The sequence below is a fragment of the Phaseolus vulgaris genome, chromosome 2 (assembly GCF_051622355.1).
Source record: "Phaseolus vulgaris cultivar YP4 chromosome 2, ASM5162235v1, whole genome shotgun sequence".
In the NCBI taxonomy this organism is placed as follows: domain Eukaryota; kingdom Viridiplantae; phylum Streptophyta; class Magnoliopsida; order Fabales; family Fabaceae; genus Phaseolus; species Phaseolus vulgaris.
This window is the reverse complement of record NC_143499.1, coordinates 34561667-34582369: the sequence shown is the minus strand read 5'-3', so window position 1 is coordinate 34582369 and position 20703 is coordinate 34561667. Positions and strand designations below refer to the sequence as shown.

Sequence of the window (20703 nt, the reverse complement as noted above, 5' to 3'; positions counted from 1 at the left end):
TCCAAATGTTAATCTGTCTATCGGCTCAACTGCGCTCATCTCATCTACAGATACAATTAAATTCATTGACAAAATCACTCTCAAAGATGTTATTTGTGTTCCTTCTTTTAATTTAAATCTCATGTTCATTACTAAGATAATCAGTTCACGAAATTGTTGTGTCGTTTTTACTCCACATGTCCACATGGTTGCGTTTGCAGGACTTGACTACGGGGAGATGATTGACTCGGTAAACAATACGCAGACTTATACTACATTTTCCCTCTTCCAAACCACGTATCTCAAATTTCGACCGACCCTGATTTATGGCACAAGCACTTCGAACATCCTTCTCCGGCATGTCTACAACTTGCATCTTCCTTACTACCTATCAGTAAAAATCTCATTCTCATTCATAATAATTGTAGTATTTGTCCCAAATCTAAAGAGACAAGGCTACCATTTCCTTTAAGCACAATAAAATCTCATTCTCTATTTAATCTATTGCATTGTGACATTTGGGGTCCTGGTAAAATCCCAACTGTAAAACTTTTTTTGTCGATGACTATACTAGATGTACTTGGTTATTTCTTATGAATAACAAGTCTGAAACCCAACATCTCTTAGAATCATTCATTATTTTTGCACATAATCAACTTCAGACATCTATTAAAACCATCCGCGTTGGATTGAAATTTATTTCTATGTATAATTTTTTTCTCAAAAAAGTATTGAATGTCAACACACTTGTGTCACTCCTCAACAAAATGGAGTAGTAGAACGCAAATAGCACGAGCTCTCCTATTTCAGTCCCATTTACCATTAGAATTTTGGGGAATGCGTTTTAACCACCACATATATCATTAATAGCTTGCCAACACCTTTACTAAAAAAATATTTGAGATCACCCACCTTCACTTTCTCACTTAAAATCTTGTTGGTTGCCTTGTTTCACCTGAACAAAAAAATTGATTCACGCGCTCGACAGTGCATCTTCCTTGGTTATCCTCTCAATAAAAAAGCATACAAATTATTTGATATAGATGCAGACACTTTTTTTACAAGTTGAGATGTCATCTTCCATGAAAGTGTTTTTCCATTCTGCCAACAGTCCTAGATGCAATCCTTACCTCCATTACAAGGTATTTTATTTTATCCACTATTAACATTGACTTACCCATACCTGTCCAAAGATCAACCTTTTTCTTCTACTTGTCACAATGCACTTGAACCTCCAGCAAACCAACATTTTTCTCCTACTTGTCATAATGTACCTGAACCTCAACAAACCAACATTCTTCTCCTACTTGTCACAATGCACCTGAAGCTCCAGCTTCTTCTCCCACGCCAGTTGTTACAAAAGAATAGGAAAATCAATTTTGGATGTTTAAATAATGTTCAAAGACTTTTTTTTTCTAAAAACGACAAAAAAAACTAAGGAAAGAAGAACAATGAAAATAAATTTAGAAGAAAGGTTCAAAAATCTTTTAAGATGCATTTATTATTAAATTAATTTTTTATTATATATGATACTTTACGATCAAATGAATGACCGTGTAAAAGTATTTTAAAGCATGTATTCATATAAACATATCACCAAAAGAGAAAAGATAGAGGCTGAAATTGCTGGATTCCACCATGGGATAACCTTATTTCCCATTATTTTATGAACTAATTTTTAATTTTTAAAATTAAGTTAGACTTAAATTAAAAATCTAAGTTGGTATTAAAGTAGTATTATTATCAAATTATTTTTTATATTATTTATACATAAGTTTAATAATAAGAAAATGGAATCAATCATCTCTTTACAAACTAGATTTTGGCGATGAGTTTTTTCTCAATAATTATTATTAAAAATAATATATTTTACTAATATATTTTTTCCTCAAATAAAAAAAGAAAACTTATACATACTCATAATATATTGATAAAAATTGTCATGAAATGCATTAGAAAAAAAAAACGTGTTTCCTGGTTTCGGTTGTCCGAAAATTACTACTCAATAAACAACATTAATTGTTTTGTTATTTCAGATCAGATACGAGGAAACTTGTTCCCAAAGGTTGATGCAATCTCCAAGGAAAACACCATAAATACCCAATCATACCAACCAAACAGCGTATAGATAACGTATTCTATGGAGTAATCCTTCAATATATAGTCAAAGTCAAAAAGTCCACACGTTATAGAAAAACACATAAATCCCAAACAAGTAAATAATTTTCCACCAAATTTCTATAAAATATACAAAAGTAGTGTAATTTTCATTTAAATTTATGAAAATGAACAAAAAAAATTCAAAATTGTTAATGTAGCACAATTTTGATTAGAATTCTAATTTTAAAGTGAAGTAGTGTTTGACCTTTTAGTATATTTTGATTAAAGCATAAGTCGTACACCTAAATTACAATTCTTTTGTTTATGGTTCGATTTAAATTTTATGATTGTTACATAAATAAGCTTTCACATCCTTCAGACATGGGTTTGAAAATCAAGTAGATGAATTGGTAAAATAATGAGTTTATTCCATAAAGAAGAAAAAAAAGTTTATTCTTTAATTAGAAGACATTGATGATAAATGGAAATGGTCGATTGGATGGAGAAATGGAGTTGCCTCTCTTGATTGGTTCCTAAAATGGGGCAAACTTTTTTTTTATTCGACGATAAATATAAGGAGAAGATTTCAATAAAATACTCTTATACAATTAAAAAGTTATCTTCATTAAAATATTTAGTAGCAAAACTTTGATAACAACTCTGATACATTTACATACATATATAGAGAAAATAAATATTTTAACAACCTTTTAACAACTTTCATATTTGAATTCATATTTTTATTTTAATTAAATGAATTAAAACAAATAAAATTTTAATTTTTCAACAGCAGAAATAATTTTTTTTTTATAATTATTGAAATTTTATATTTTTTTAAAAAAATATTTGCCTTATGCAGGTTGGCCCGCGGGCTTTTTATGCGAGGCAGACCAATGAAATGATCTCACACTCCATGCGCGGGCGGCAACCCGACTCGCATTTTGCACTCCAAACGCAATGTGGGCCTATGCGGAACGGGTCAGCCCGCACTGCCACCCCTAAGAATATGCGGACTGATTTTTCTAGCTCACCTCGCATAAGGATTGACCTACGGACGTACGGGCTAGCCTGCATAAGAAATACTTTTCTTAAAAATTATTAAAAAAATAATTTTAAATAAATTTTTTGAATAAATTTAATTTTTGTTTTATTTAAATGCATTAGATAAATGGTCTCACAATATTATTCTCATGACACATGCGTAATAAGATGTGAGTAAAAATTTTGAAATGTGAAATGAGACTGCATTAAGAAAATATGGAGGTGCTGATAGAAATTTTTAAATTTTAAGTTATGCGTGTCAGCGCGCCCCGTGGGCTGCGTGTTATGCGGGGCGGACCTAAGCGGGTCAACAGGTTGGAATAGGCAATCTGTCCGTGCCCGTTTTGCCATCCTTATTGGATATCTCACATCGACTTGAGATAAGGATAATTTATAGTATGTGGGGGTAATCATCACCTTACAAGTCAAATTATGAGGTTAAGTTAGGCTAAAACTCACTTCTTAATATGTGGTATTAGATTTTATCATTACAATATTTATTGAGTCTATCGTGTCACCCACTATCAGACAACTATCAAACCATTCTTAAATATATAGTTCACACGTAAGAGATGTTCATGCCTCGGCGTAAATGAGTGTGTTAGAGATCCTATATTAACTAAGGATAAGGACAATTTAAAGTATATAAGTAAGGACAATTTCCACCTTACATGTTAGAGATCTCATATCAACTAAAGATAAGGTCAATTCATAGTATATAATTGGAAGCAAACCTCATCTTAAAAGTCAGTTTCGTAAGGTTGAGTTAGGCTTAAACTCCACTTCTTAAGATGGTATCAAAGTCATTTACTCTATCTTAACAAGAGTTTGTTGGGTATATCGTACATCCTGCTATCGAGCCACTATCAAAACACCCATAAATTTAAAGTCCTACGCGCAAGTTGACAATTTCGACGTGTGGGAGTGTGTTGGAAATCACACTTCCAAATCCTAATACTACTAAAATTGTTATGAGTGAGGAATTAACCTAAACTTATTTGATGAATTATAATATTTGTTATTTATTTGTTTATTTTGTTGGTGAGGTGTGCCTACGTCCAAAAACAAAAATTCCTTGAATATTGGTGAAGAAGTTGTGAAAAGTGAGGTTGAATATAGTAATATATTGTGACAAAATGTTCACATTATTTTGTGGAAATTTCGTATTGTACGTCAACCTCCATGTTTTAGTCAAATAAAATGTTGATTTTAGACTGCACGCTTCATGTAAACTTTAAGATTCAAAACAATAAAGTCTTATGAAGCGGGTGGCATATGTATTAATTTAGAAGGAGAAGGAAATTTATTGAATTATTAATTTAAACTAAAAAATTTAAAAGACGATAAAAAAAGTATAGTAAGTCAATTATTTTCAGGACAGCAATTCTTATGTTTTATTCTTCTTTTTCTTTTAAAATCTTCTAGTTCTCTTTGAAATTTTCAAACCTATAATACGCACTACAAGAAAAAAAGTTTTAGTGGAGGTTATTTAGCGGAGGTTAACATAACCTTAGGAATTGATTTAATTAATGGAGGTTTTTTTCTAAAACTTCAACAAAATAACGGAGGTTTTTTTCTAAAACCTCAACAAAATAACGGAGGTTTTTTAACCTTATTTAAATTCCAAAGGTTTATTCTAAAACCTCGGCAAAATGACGGAGGTTTTTTTAACCTTCATTAATTTCCAAAGGTTTATTTTAAAATCTCCATAAAATAACTGAGGTTTTTTTAACCTTCGTTAATTTCCATAGGTTTATTTCAAAACCTCTGCAAAATAACAGAGGTTTTTTAACCTTAGTTAATTTTCAAAGGTTTACTTTAAAACCTCTACAAAATAATTGAGGTTTTTTAACTTTTGTTAAGTTTCATTAATTTATTTTAAAATCTCATCAAAATAATGGAGTTTTTTAAATTTTCATTAAGTTTGAAATGTTTATTGTAAAACATCAATAAAATATTTTAAATTTTCTCAAATTTCAATGAATAAATATAATTAAATTTTTTAAAAAAAAATAATTTAAAAAATAATTTTAATATATTTGATAACTAAATTCTTAAAGTTTTTGAAAGTGTAAGTTTAAACATATAAATTTTTAAAAAAATATTCTTAATTTTAAATATTTATTTAATTAAAATTAATTAATTTTTATTTATTTTATATAAATATTTTTAATAAAAAAAGAAAAATTATCTTTTTTTAAACTTTTCCAAAGATGTATTTTCAAACCTCGGGAAAATACTCACACTTTTTCTAACTTTTGACTAAAAAGTTCATTATTGTTCTCCTCTTCCACAGTAGAGCTATTCTCCTCTTCCATGGTAGAACTACTTCTCATCCTCTACCATAGAGCTTCTCTTCCTCCACCACGGACCTGATTCTCCTCCTCCACCACGAACCTGATTCTCCTCCTCCACCACGAACCTGTTAGCTATTTTAGTTTGTTAGCTATTTTTAATAAGTCAATAAACAGTCCTAACATATAGGACTGACTAGGTCCAAGTAGTTGCTTATTTTACGCTTCATTTGTTACCATTTCAGTTTGTACAGGCCTATAAAGCCATGCTTCTATTATTGAATAAATCATGTATTCTCTTCATAGCTTTCTCTGTGCTTTCATATATTTAGATTAACAATTGGTATCAGAGCCATTTCGAGCCTATCCTAGCGAGTGTTTGTGTTGGGCCTATCGTGCCACCCGCTATCGGACCGCTATCGGACCACCCAAAATATATAGTCCCACGCACGAGTTGGCAGTCTCGGCGTGAGGGGGGTGTGTTGGAGATCCCACATCGACTAGAGATTAGAGCCTTTCATTGTATATAAGTGGGTGCAAACCTCAACCCTATGAGCCGGTTTTATGGGGTTGAGTTAGGCTTAAAGTCCACTTCGTAATATGGTATCAGAGCTCCGCAAGGGGCCTGACCAAAAGTGAGTGAAGAGCCTGATCAAAAGTGAGTGAAGAGAGCATCTAGCTTCAGAGTACAACCTCATGACTACCTCAGAAAAATTTGTTCAACCAGCCATTCCACGGTTTGACGGGCACTATGATTTCTGGTCTATGACTATGGAAAATTTTCTACACAGCAAGGAACTGTGGCAGCTTGTGGAAGATGGAATACCTACGCTTGGTACTACACCCACTGAGGCACAACGGCGGACCGCATCCGAGGCACAACTAAAAGATCTAAAGGTGAAAAATTTCTTGTTTCAAGCTATTGATCGAGAAATTCTTGAAACCATATTGGACAAAAGCAAGTCACAGGCAATCTGGAAATCTATGCAGCAGAAGTATCAAGGTTCGACAAGGGTTAAACGCGCTCAACTCCAAGCTCTTCGACGTGAGTTTGTGCTACTAGCAATGAAGGATGGGGAAAAGGTTGATAGCTACCTCGGACGTACACTCAGTATCGTTAACAAAATGAAATCCAATGGTGAAGTAATGGATTCCAGCACAGTGGTTAGCAAGATACTCAGATCTTTAACTGCAAACTTTAACTATGTCGTGTGTTCTATTGAGGAGTCCAATGACCTGAACCACCTGAGTCTTGATGAACTCCATGGCAGTCTACTTGTTCATGAACAACGCATGCAGAATTCTCAAACCGAGGAACAAGTTCTGAAAGTCACGTATGATGATAGCACATGAAAAAATCGTGGTCGTGGTCGCGGCTATCGTGGACGTGGAAGAGGAGGTCGTGGAAGACAGTATTTCAACAAGGCACTCATTGAATGTTTTCAATGCCATAAGTTGGGCCATTTTAAATCCGAATGCCCTGCTATTACAAAACAAGCTCATTATACAACGTTTGAAGAGGTACCCGAAGGTGAAGATGAGATTCTGTTGGTAGCATATGAAGAAGATACCCACCCGATCCAAATGGAGAATTGGTTCCTTGATTCTGGGTGCAGTAATCATATGACGGGAAATAAGCTCTGGTTTACAGAAATACATGAAGAAGGACTCCACAAGACTGTCAAACTTGGTAACGATACTACACTGGAGGTAGCTGCCAAAGGTAACATTCGGGTTCAGATTAATAATACTGCTCATGTTATTTCATATGTTTATTACGTTCCGAAACTCAAAACAAATCTTTTAAGTTTAGGACAACTTCAAGAAAAAGGACTTACCGTTCTAATTCAACATGGGGTCTGCAAATTATAACATCCGGACCGTGGCCTGGTGTTTCATACTACCATGCAAGGGAACCGCATGTTCTATTTATCAGCAACGATGTGTTCTCAAAATTCTCAGTGTTTCCAAGCAGAAGATATCTCTGAAAAAGACACACAACTATGGCATAGACGATTTGGTCATCTCAATTTCAGAGGACTCAATACACTTGCACAGAAGCAACTGGTGATTGGGCTACCCTCATTGAAAACTTCCACAACTATATGCACCACATGTCTGGTTGGCAAACAACACCGTGAAACCATACCCAAGCTAAGCTCTTGGCGTGCATCAACTAAGTTACAGCTAGTCCATGCTGATGTCTGTGGTCCTATCTCACCTATCTCCAATAGCCGAAAAAGGTATATACTGAGTTTTGTTGATGATTATTCCCGTAAGACATGGGTTTATTTTTTACATGAGAAATCTGAAGCCTTCACAACATTCAAGAATTTCAAAACATGTGTTGAAAAGGAAGTTGGAACTTCTATTATTTGCTTGAGAACTGATAGAGGAGGAGAATTCACATCCAAGGAGTTTACCGATTTTTGTATTCATCATGGTATCTCCAGGCAACTGACAGCAGCTTACACTCCTCAACAGAATGAAATTTCAGAGCGCAAGAACCGTACTATCATGAATGCAGTCCGAGCAGTGCTTCATGAAAAACAAGTCCCCAAATCCTTTTGGCCTGAAGCAGTGAGATGGTGTGTTCATGTTCAAAACCGCAGTCCAACTACTGCAGTAAGTCATGGCACTCCAGAAGAGGTATGGAGTGGAGTAAAGCCTCGTGTTGATTACTTTCGAATATTTGGATGTATTGCACATGTTCATATTCCAGATCAAAGAAGACGCAAGTTAGATGACAAGAGTCACACATGTGTTCTCTTGGGAGTGAGTGATGAAACTAAAGCTTACAAGCTTTTTGATCCAATGACAAAGACGGTCATTGTGAGCAGAGATGTCATATTTGAAGAAGACAAAGGGTGGAATTGGCACGCGAGTGAAGCCGAGAGCTCACGTTCTACACCTGATTTAAAAAGCCAAAGTGAAGAAGAAGGGAACGACAACACTGTTGTTCACGAAGCAGCTAGAGGTAGCAACCTTGACTCAGAACCGCAGGAACCAGTTTCTGATCCTGCATCTTACCCTATTGAAGGGAGGGTCTCAAGAATTCGAAGACAACCTGCATGGCTGGCAGATTATGAAACCAATCTACTTGCAGAAGAAGACAACTTGCTAGCAATGCTAACAACAAGCCATGACGATCCGCAAACTTTTGAGGAAGCTAATAAGAGTCAGAAATGGAAGGAGGCCATGGACATGGAGATGAAAGCCATAGAAAGAAACAATACGTGGGAACTTGTTGACCCACCTGAAGATGTGATACCCATAGGTGTAAAATGGGTCTTCAAAACCAAACTCAATGAAAGAGGACACGTAGAGAAGTATAAAGCCCGCTTAGTTGCAAAAGGGTATGCTCAGAAATATGGAATCAACTACACTGAAGTTTTTGCTCCAGTTGCTAGACTTGACACAGTGAGAGTGTTGCTAGCAGTAGCTGCTCATCATGCATGGGACGTGTTTCAGCTTGATGTAAAAAGTGCCTTCTTGCATGGTGAAATTCAAGAAAATATCTATGTTCATCAACCTGCTGGGTTTCTCAAAGAAGGTAGAGAAGGCCAAGTATACAAGCTAAAGAAAGCTCTCTACGGGCTCAAACAAGCTCCACGAGCCTGGTACAGTAAGATTGAAGCTTATTTTGCCAGAGAACAGTTTGCACGATGCACCAGTGAACACACCTTGTTCACAAAACAGGTTAGAGGCGATATTTTAATAGTAAGCTTGTATGTGGATGATCTCATCTTTACTGGGAGTTGCAGAGCTATATGCGAAGAATTTAAACACTCAATGCAGTTGGAGTTTGACATGACTGATCTTGGCAAAATGAGACACTTCCTGGGCATAGAAGTCATACAAAATGAAGCTGGTATTTTTATCTGCCAAAGAAGATATGCACGTGAGATTCTAGCTCGGTTTGATATGTTACATAGCAACTCTGTGCGAAATCCCATGGTTCCAGGAACTGCTTTATCTAAGGATGATGAAGGAATTCCTGTAGACGCTACAAGGTTTAAACAAGCAATTGGCAGCCTCATGTACTTGACAGTCACACGTCCAGACTTAATGTTTTGTGTCAGTTTAATTAGTAGATATATGGCCAACCCCAAAGAGTCCCATTGGGCAGCAACAAAACGTGTTCTCAGGTATCTACAAGGCATTATTGAACATGGTCTCTTCTATCAAAAGGGACAGCAGAAAATAAGCTTTTCTGCCTATAGTGACAGCAACTATGCAGGAGACTCAGATGATAGGAGAAACACTACTGGATTAGTATTTATGTTTGGAACTGCTGCTGTATCTTGGGCTTCAAAAAAACAGCCTGTGGTAAGCTTATCAACCACTGAAGCTGAATACATTGTTGCAGCATATTGTGCATGCCAATGTATTTGGGTCAAACGAATTATAGAGCATCTTGGAATAGAAGCAAACGGAGCTACAAAAATTTTCTGTGATAATAGTTCTACCATACAATTGTCCAAGAATTCAGTTTTTCATGGCAGGAATAAGCATATAGCAGTAAGATTCCATTTTCTCAGAGACTTAGTTAATGATCAAACTATCACACTGAAATACTGCAATACAAATGAGCAAGTGGCTGACATTATGACGAAAGCTTTAAAGATTGAACAATTTGAAAAACTGAGACGTTTGCTTGGAGTATTTGTAGTTCATGAGATAAGCTCAAGAGCTTAAGGGAGGGATTGTTAGCTATTTTAGTTTGTTAGCTATTTTTAATAAGTCAATAAACAGTCCTAACTTATAGGACTGACTAGGTCTAAGTAGTTGCTTATTTTACGCTTCATTTGTTACCATTTCAGTTTGTACAGGCCTATAAAGCCATGCTTCTATTATTGAATAAATCATGTATTCTCTTCATAGCTTTCTTTGTGCTTTCATATATTTAAATTAACAGAACCTGCTTCTGCTACTCCACCAAGGACCTGCTTCTGCTGCTCCACCACGGTAATTGGTTTCTTCTTCCTTTTCTCAGTACATATTTGATAAGTGTCTAATTTCAGTAATATTTCATATTAAAATATAGGCACTTATGAGGATTTATTGCTAATTTACATATAAAATAATCCCTAATTTATGAATTTATACCTTCTTACATTTTTTATGATCTTTATTTGAATAAGAGTATTTTATTCCCAAATTTGGTGTTAATTGCAGATTTCTAAGGAAGATTGGAGATTTGGATTAAAGATGAATGATTTGAGCTAAAAAGATAAAGATAGAAGGTCCCAGAATGGAAAAAGATGCAAAGAAAGATTGGGCCTTTTTTATGTGTTTTATCATTTAGCCCATTAGCGCAACACAATAAACAATCTAACCCTAGAAAACTAGGATAAATAGAGGGCTAGAGGCTCAACCTTAGGGTGCCAGATTGAGAGGAAAACACCATAGAGTGAGTTGTAACCCAATTGGGAGAATGGAAAGTGATAGAAGTATGCGTGGCTAATTCTACCCTTTGGGATTGAGAGTAATATGCTCAAACTCTTATGTATTGAGGTGATATTTTATATATTAATATTCAGTTCTTGATTGATTATTGGTATTGTTGTTTTACTTTTAATTTTCCGTGACAAATTGAGAATCTTAAATCTGACCGGGAGGTATTTTTAGGGTTTAGACCTAAACAACAATACTTAACATATTTGAGTGCTAGGAATAGACTTGAAATGTTAATTGCTATTAAACGTCTGAGCTTCGTTCTAAGTTGTTCTTATAATTATGCGAGGGATCGATAGTTAGGGGACATTCTTAAGGATTTTATATGCGAGGAATCGATATAAATGATTTTTATACGGGCATCAATTTCAATCAAAGAACTTAATATTGACATGCTAATCAAAATACTTGAGAGTGAGAGAGATGAAACTAATCCTTATTTTTCCACTTGAAACAACTAATTCTTTGTTTGTTTTCTTATTGATCAGTGCCAACACAATTAATTCAAAACTCTTTTAATTGTTCTGTTTTTATATTTAGCGATTATTGTACTCGATAATTCACTGTTCCTTGTGGGATCGATATCCGTCCTTAGGGACAATTATTACTTTTGACAAACGCGGTGCACTTGCCGTAAAAAGTCATCAATATTCTCTCTCTCACGCCCCTATACGCTCCACCACCATTGTTCTCTCCGGCGAACGCAACACCACCGTCATCACCATCGATTTTGCTCTTTTTTTCAGTTTCCATTGTCAACACAAGTATCCTTTCTCTGTTTCCATTGTCAATTTCTTCAGTTGACATTGATTTTAAAAAACATTAGGGTTGGGTGTGCCTCAAGGAGCGTGTGGACCAATTGATTAGCCACGCACTGTCATTTGTGGTGCTGTCATCCACATGCTACCTTCTTGTTGTTAGAACCACTTGGCAAAACCTTTGTCTTACTTGCCGGACTCTTTTGTCTTCATTTCTAACCTCATTTTATTGTTCCAATGTACCTTTGTGTTGGAACACATGCTCTCACATGCTCTCTCATGATTTTAGGGTTTCTTTTCTCTGTTTTTTGGTTTGTGCAAGGATCCCTGGATGATGTAGTTCTGGTGATGCTGAAGCATGGAAGGGGACTTTGTTCTCAGACACTCATATAAACTAGACGAACTCCTAAAGAATTTACTCTAAAATAAATTTTATTTACAAATTAAAACTGGTATATTTTTAAGTGAAAGATTTAAAAGTACATTGATTTTATTAAATGCAAAAGTTGAAAGTAAGAAAATTAAATACAGATTGATGGTGAAAAAGATCACCCTGGTGTGCCAAAGACACATTAGTGATTTTGAATGGTTTTTGTTTGGATGTTGATTTGTGCATAATGCAAGTTGTATGCTCTTTCATTTGTTTCAGTGACTTTGGATTTGATCCTCTTGGTCTTGGTGAAGTACCAGAGAATCTTGAGAGGTTCAAAGAGTCAGAACTCATTCACTGCAGATGGGCCATGCTTGTTGTGTGTCTCTTTTGAAATAAGAGTTTTGCTTTCTCTTTTGTAAGATTCTAGCATAAACATGCATTTAGTCCTTTATAAGTGTTCATTATCCTAAATGTTTTACAAGTAGTTCACTCAAGTGACAGTGTATATAACTAAATGAAATACATGTTTATTTAATTACAATATATGCATAATAATAAGTTTGTGGATTCTTATAATTACTTATTAAAAATTGGATTTTAAGTTTAAAAATTGTAGGCTTAGAAATAACACATTTATCTATTAGGAGTGTGCATCAGAAATTCTTATGAACATTTTTATTCTTTTCTGTTATCCCAATATTTAGAAGAAGAAAACAGAACTTTAGTATGCTGAAATCTCTTATATTTTGGGAGTTCGTATAGTTTATATAAGTGTATTTTTCTTCAATTATTTTGTATTTTTCTCTATTTTGTCTCAGGAGCGTGAGCCCACCATTGTGTTGTATGTTGAACTGTTAGGAAACCAGAAAAAAATTTCACAAGAAATTGAAAGACAGCACAGAATAGTACACAATTTCCAGAGCATGTATCTTCTCAGAGAAAATTCTCTGTCCATCTTAAGGCTCTATACAATTTACAATTCCCCCTTTTACCTATTACTTCCCTTCTTTTATGATATTCCAACCCCCTGAATATTCCTTCTAACTGACATCACAAACTGACAGTTTTTTAATAACAAACATAACCAACTGAGAGCTCATCCTACACGTCTAGCAGACTCTTCGTTTGCCTTACTCTCATTTCTCCTAGTGTAAACCTTCTACATCTTGGGCCTATCTGTGTCCTGCCAAATAACCGGCACATCACCTGAGTCATGGGCTGTATCAGAACCGTGTTTAATTCTGTCTATTTACTGTTCTCTGTTTGTTGTGCACCTGGTTATAACAACATATAAAATCTGGTTGTTTATTCTAAAAATGCTGAAGATATAGATTGTCTATCATCGCTATTACTTTCGCAAAACTGAATTCATATTTTGCAGATTGTTTCCTAACTGGTACTATTAGCAACCAATCATATCATACATTCTTATTTTTCTTTCCTAAGTGGACTCATGCTGTACTGAAACAAGACCTAATGTTGATGACAGAAAGCATGGCATTTCATACCTCGTTTTCAAACTTTTTTCTGTCTTTCTGCTTGCTATTTGTTTCTACATGCATTTGAAGTTCCGACCAGATTTTCATATTTTTCAGATTTTACTTTGCTATCACTGCAACTATTAGTTTCCCTGTGTTGTTTGATACATCTTTCTTTTGTTCTTGATTTTACCTGACTTCCCCTTTTAGTTACTAACTAACTTTTTGTTTTTATCAGTGGAATTATATAAAATCAAGGCAAGTAATTTAAAGATTACTATCATACACATATTTGACTTTTAGAAAGAATATTTTAATAATCTATATCTTAAATGTATTTTAAAAATAACAGTCTTGTAATTTGAGATTTGAACTTTCTCAATCTTACATAATTAACTTGTAACGCAAGATTTACAGCTCATTTACATATTCTATTTAGACATATCATTAGTCAACAACCATGGGATGAACTACCATTCTTGAGGCTACAATTAAGACAACTTTAGAGACCACAACTAAGATGAGCTAGGAGTGACTTTTAATTAAGGTGGGTTTCCAACATAAAGTTATAACTTGATAAATTTTTCCTAAAAGACAAGTGGGTGTATGTTACTAAATCCTGTAAGGATTTCCGAATATACACCGTCTTAAATTTTTAGAAAGAATATTTTAGCTAGTTTCATCTTGGGTATATTTCTGGAAAATTGAAGTTATAACTTAAAAGTACTTCTGAAAAGCAAGTTGGTATACAATAGCATATCCTAATTATTTATGGTGTTATTGTTATATAACCAAATTGTGTTTTTAACATTTAAAGAATTTGTTGGTTCTTTATAAATAGAGATTCACATAAAACGAGACTGGTTTGTTGACTGAAGTAGCAGTAACTATAGTTTACGGTTGAATAATGAACTGCTTGGTACATATAATCTTATTCCTATTTTATTTATATACTGAACAATTTATGAATTTGATTTGTTTGTTATATATTTTTCTCAAGCAGCTTGTGAACAATTTATGAATCAAATCAAGTATATTTGATTTGATTTGTATGTGAAATTATTTTTGCAGGAAGAAATTTATACAAAAATACAAAGTCATGCAACTTTAAACCCCACCCTCTTAACAAAATCAAGTACAAAACCTATCATCTGAACTCTGGGTCCTATGTGTAGACTTGTGCTGAGCCAGCTAGCTAACTTGGGTAGTCCCATCATATATGTAACCTCTTTTTTTTTTTTCTTTTTTTTCAGCAAAGCTAGTTTAAATTGTTAAAGATTCTTTGTCCAGGTGATAGAATCATTCTTGGATCAAGTTGTTTTCTTTCTACAAAGCTCCTCCATTTAGGACCAAAATGGTTTGTAATGATTAAGGTGACATTTAAATATTTTTAAACTAGAAAAATAATTAAATCTATTATTAAGTAACACTTGAACATTCAACACCCAATATCGATAAGATGTTCTTTTATGGCTGGTCCACTACAACTACACTACTCACAGAGAATCATATTCACTCCACAAATCACGTGAACTTCATATTCACTCCACAAATTTCAAATAATAATGAAAATTTTCATTTTTATTAAATAATAATAAGAAGAATATTGAATATGAATTTTCTCATAAACCTTATATTTTACGGAGGTTTTAAAATTCATGGTATTTTACGGAGGTTCTAAAACCTGTGGTATTTTACGAAGGTTTTGAAACCTGTGGTATTTTACGGAGGTTTTGAAACCCATGGTATTTTACGGAGGTTTTGAAACCCATGGTATTTTACGGAGGTTCTTAAACTCATGGTATTTAACAAGAGTTTTGAAAGGCTTTTCCTGAGGTTTAAAAAAACCCTAGAGAATACATTCCCCAGAGATGGTTTAGCGGGGGAAACTACAACCTTGGGTAAATGACTTAATGGAGGTTTTAACCCTAGATAATGTAAAAATAAACCCTCATTAAAACCATTTTTTCTTGTAGTGACGTTTAATTTTGTTTGAAATTTTCAAATTTTTCTTTTATCAAAAACTTGTATCCTACGATTTAGGATTAATATGAAAATCTAAAGATTCTATTATAAAATATAAACTAAAATATGTTGTCAATAAAAACATAGGTGGAAATTCATCTCTAACTATTTTATTTTGATTTTTTTCAAAATTTGATGAAATAGTTAAAAATAGAAAATAGCAGTAGATAAAATACAAAACAAAACAGAAATATAATTTATGGTCCGTTTGTTTTCGTAAACAAATTTGCAAAGACCGACACAAGCAAAAGATGACATAAAAAAACACAATAATCAATAAATAAAAAATAGTTAAAAATAAAAAATGAGATCAATTTTCTACGATTATCTTTGTTCACATAATTGCAAAGATTTAAAAAGAATAAGATCAATCGATTATTACGAATCTCATAATCGATTATATAATAAAATAATAGATATAATTAATTATGTAAATACATAGTCGATTATATATAAATATGTTATTATATATATATATATATATATATATATATATATATATATATATATATATTATTGTACCGATCAGTTCTCGGGCGTCGTTTGACCACTAGAGATGATGGGACCACGTGAGTTGGGTCTCACGAGCGGCGTGGGCCGATGTCTCGCAAAACACGTGCGCCAAGGTATCGAAGAGTGGTCAGACATCGACCACCAGGATGTGCTGTGTTGATGTGTCCTCGGTCGCGTAGAGAGGTCGGACATCGGTGACTCGAACAGCAGAGCTGGGACACGAGAGGGGATCCCAAACCACCCACCAGTTATCAGTTAGAGAGAAGCCTATGTCATGAGAGTCCATGTGTGTGGTATGGATGACGCGTTCAAGCGTGACACGAGTAAAGAACCACTGGAAAAGATACGACCTGTAAGGGTCACGTTCCAGTGGTGAAGTTGCACGCATGGCACGTGAGCAGCTAGGGCACTCCCAGGACGGGTGACCCCGGAGATCAGGTGCACGAGTTGACACCCAGGTGGTCATCCCGTCAGAGGTTACACTCTAGTTAGGGAGTCTTACGCGCTAGGTTGCCCTAAGAGTGGGTAATAGCGGTGCTAGGGCACACCCTCATAAATCCTAATTTGGGTAGCGTAAACAGTGGAAACCCTATACTATATAAAGGGTAGTAATAAACCTAACAAGGTACGTTATTCACTTGTGCAGCTTCACACACACAGTTTACACAGAGCTTTACGCTTAATAGTTTTGGTGTTTCCTGACCCTAAGATTGACTTGAGCGTCGGAGAGCAAACGGCCTCTAGGGCGCCCTTTGTCTTTGTGATTTCAGGTCTTAGATCGAAAGAAAAGCACGAACGAAGGCACAGAGAATCGGGCGTGGGAGTATCATGAGACGTACGAAGGCAATCGAGTCAACCGGCAGGAATAATTATATTTTTATATGATTAATTTTTATTATTAATTTATTAATATTTATGTTTTTATAATGAAATAAATATAATTAATAAAATAGTATAATAAAATATAAATTATTATTAAAATAATAATATATTAATGAAAATAAATAATAATAATAAATTTAAAAAATAATTATAATGTAAGATAATTATAAACATTAAATAACATAAATAAAACTAAAAATAGTAATCACACTAATAAAATTAAAATCTTAAATAATAATAATAATAAAATTATAATTTATTATTTAATTGAAATTAATTTATAATATCATTTTATAAATTTATTAAATCAATCAAATCACTTCCAAACTTTTCACTCACTTTCTACTCTTTTTCTTCTAATTTAAAGAATCTCACTTTTCACTCTCTTTCCCTTCCTTCTCTTTTGGGCTATTGGCTTCACTTCTCAGCATGTAGACAACTTATGGGAAATGACATCAAGATCAATTCCCAGTATATTGGTAGCCTTCCATGCAAACAAAATCTTATTTCTCCTTAATGTCGCAATCAACCCATTTACCAATTCTTCGGGCATGCTTCCTCCAACATTGTACACTACTTCTTGTCCTCCCCGAGCTGGATAGATGTTGTTTCTTCTCTCAACTCCATTCTTTCTTCATCATTTATTCTTGGATCTAAATCCACAATTGCCACCACGTTTCTTCTCTCATCCCTCCTTCTTCGTACTCTTGGTTCTTGAACCATCTTCAAACCTGTCACATAACATTCTCATGCAACTCTTTGATCAACATATATAGTCGATATCTCCCCCTTATCCGTTGGAAATTTCATAGCCAAGTGTGGTGTCGACACTATGGCTTCAATGAGGATCTTCCCAACAAAGCTATACAAAGTACATGCATCAACCATCAAGTATTTGATCTTAATTGCTTTTGTTGCACTGCCTCTTCCAAATATTGTTTGTAAATTAATATACCCATTTGTATCAACTCTTTCACCCAAGAACCTGATTATTTGTTCTTGTTATGGTATCATATCTTCTTCCCTCGGATTCAACTTGCGAAAATTTTCCCAAAACAAAATATCAAAAAAACTTCTCTGGTCCACCAGAGTCTTCATAACAGCATACTCTGTTATCTCTACCATTATCACCATCAGATCATCTTGTTTAGGATCAATATCTTGAAAATCCTCATCAGTAAAAAACATTGGTGGCATACTTCTCTTCTTGAAGGCATTATTTACAGTTCTAGCATTCCTTAAATGTTTATTTCTTGCAGATGAAGATACTCCTCCTCCAACAAAACCTCCAGAAACAGTATTAATAAAACCTCAAACACGTCTTCTTAAACTTCGCTCACAGCTTCTCCTCTGTTGAGGATTGTGATAACTTCTCTCGTCTCGTCTCTCCACCCTTCATTCTCTTCTTTCGTCCCTCCTTTCAACCTTCTTGTCGTCCCTCCTTTCGAATTGTTCTTCTCTTCTACCAACATACCCCTACCTCTCGGCTCTGGACTTTGTCTATTCCTTATTGCTCCATCTCTTATAAAGCGTCTCAATTGTGCAGCTTGAACCAACTCTTCAATTCGATCTTTTAAAGCTACACATGCTTTTGTATGGTGGCCATGTTTTTTATGATATGGACAATGTTTACTTTGATCAACTCTCTCTAGCGTTCTTGCTTTCTTGGTCGTGGAATTATCTCTATAGCCATTCTTTCTTGTAATATTCGTGTTTTGTTGGTGCTCAATGGTGTATACTATGGAAATTTTTGTCCACAAGGTTCTTCTCATGCCCTTCTATATTGATGTTCTCCTTCCTTCTCATTCGGCTTCTTTTCAATTCCTCCATCCACCCTCACTTGATTTTCAAAATCCCTCAACTCCTCCATTTGCATAAACTTTGTTGTACGTTTCCTCAACTCATAAAGATTTGTTCCCAGTTTTTTGCAGTTATTGTCGGCAAGGGCCCCCGACCTTCATATGATGCATAGTAATCTCCGAACTTAGATTACGAATACTTAGCGCCACCTTTCCAAAGCGCTCCATGAATAGCCTCAATGATTCTCCCTTTTTCTACCTTATATTTACCAAAGCAATTGATGTTAAATGATGTGGTCGGCTTGTGGCAAGCTCCAAACTTTTGAACTAGTGTATCAAAGCAGTTAATAGATAATGGCGGTAACCGAGTAAACCAACTTAAGGCTGCTCCTTTCAAGGTTGTTGGAAACACTCGGCACAAAATGACATCATTCCATGTATACAAACTTATCTGTGTTGTATAAACTGTTATATGCTCATTAGGATCCGTACTTCGATCATATTTTTCCATGGTTACATTCTTCCAACTTTTAGGTAGTGGAGTTTCTATAATGACTTCAGAAAATGATGTATTCTTATAGACGTCCTGACAAACATGCCAGAGGTTTCTGTTAATTTTCTTCTTGTAACTTCACAACTTTCTTCATTATATGTACTCTGATGGATATGTGCTCTTGGTTGAACAGTTTCAAATGATATGTTTAAAACTATTTCTTCATTTAACTTTCTCCTAATATACGCATCCTCCACTCTCAACATGCTCTACTCCTCTTCATTACTCTTCTTTAGCGTTACAAACTCTTCTTGCAATTGCATTAACATAGCCATCAACATGACATTCTAATTATCTCCTTGTTCCCTTGGTTGATCTCCTCTTCTACTCGTCATTCCTCACCTTTTTTAGCTAACTTGCTTCTTGGCTCCGTGGTGGGTGCCAAAATGTTCTTACAAGGCCTTAAAACAATTAACTTCGTCTCCTCTGGACTTCTCGGCTTCACAATCTATTGACTCGGGCTTGGGCTTTCGACTACACTGTCCACTGATTTGGGATTGGGCTTGGATGTAGGTTATGGATTCTCACTTGTTGGACTGGATCAACTTGGACTGGATCAACTTGGACTCTCGCCTTCTGGACTCAAGGTCACTTCTCGAACAGGTGTGTACCTGCAAAGAGCTCTAATAACAAAATCATAATCAATTTTGATTGATTATCAGATAAAATTCACTTTGTTTAACTCTTGAGTTGATCACCTATTTATAGTACTCACTTATTGGACTTTAGACCCAATTAGGTTTTTACTCTTCGTATCTTACATTTATTAAATATATTGTACATATTTGGACCCATTTAATGGATTTTACTACAGTATTTTATTATTTTATTATTTAATTATTTATTTATTGTTGGTCTTTCAACCTTTCGGTCATTCAACCTAGATAGGACCCAGATAGGACAGTAATATTATAATAAATTCAATTACTAGAGTAAAATTGGGAACAAATTAAATAACATAATATTCATACTTTTTCATTGAAATTCATAAAGCACAATGTCAATCCTCGAGGTACATATTGCAATGGCAAAATTGAATTGTAGTACACCCACTCTGACTCATATTTGGGAATTTGCAGAAGTCTAGATGCTTTGATATACAAGGCTTTCTTACATCCAGAACGATCTAGAACTCTGCCAAACTTCTTTGCTCTGGATAGTCATCACTAAAGTAGAGTGGCATCGCACTTTTTGGCAACCAAAGTGAATAGTGTAGCTTAAAAACACGAACACAACTTACTCAGAAAGTTGGAAGACTAAACAGACTGTCTTAACAAAACAAAGAGTTAAAAACTGAGTTTAACTCATATGTATTTACAATTTCTGGTCAGTAATAACACCTAACAGCTAACAGTCAGTGCTTCCGTATGTATCTACCTGTTTACCTCTTTCTGTTCCAAAACTTATAATAAAGCTTCTTCTTAAAGTTCAAGTTATATTGAATATCAATT

General features: G+C 34.5%; 1 protein-coding gene across 1 annotated transcript; it reads left to right on the top strand.

The window, feature by feature from the left end:
- The first annotated feature begins 6179 nt into the window (after positions 1-6179).
- LOC137809396 (uncharacterized) lies at positions 6180-6767 on the top strand. The gene has a single exon (XM_068610515.2). It carries the CDS (start codon positions 6180-6182, stop codon positions 6765-6767), a length of 588 nt encoding a protein of 195 aa, XP_068466616.2.
- Positions 6768-20703: the final 13936 nt, after the last annotated feature.

Bases quoted from the DNA above. Each gene is read 5' to 3' on its own strand.
- LOC137809396 (XM_068610515.2), top strand. From the start codon at position 6,180: ATGACTATGGAAAATTTTCTACACAGCAAGGAACTGTGGCAGCTTGTG.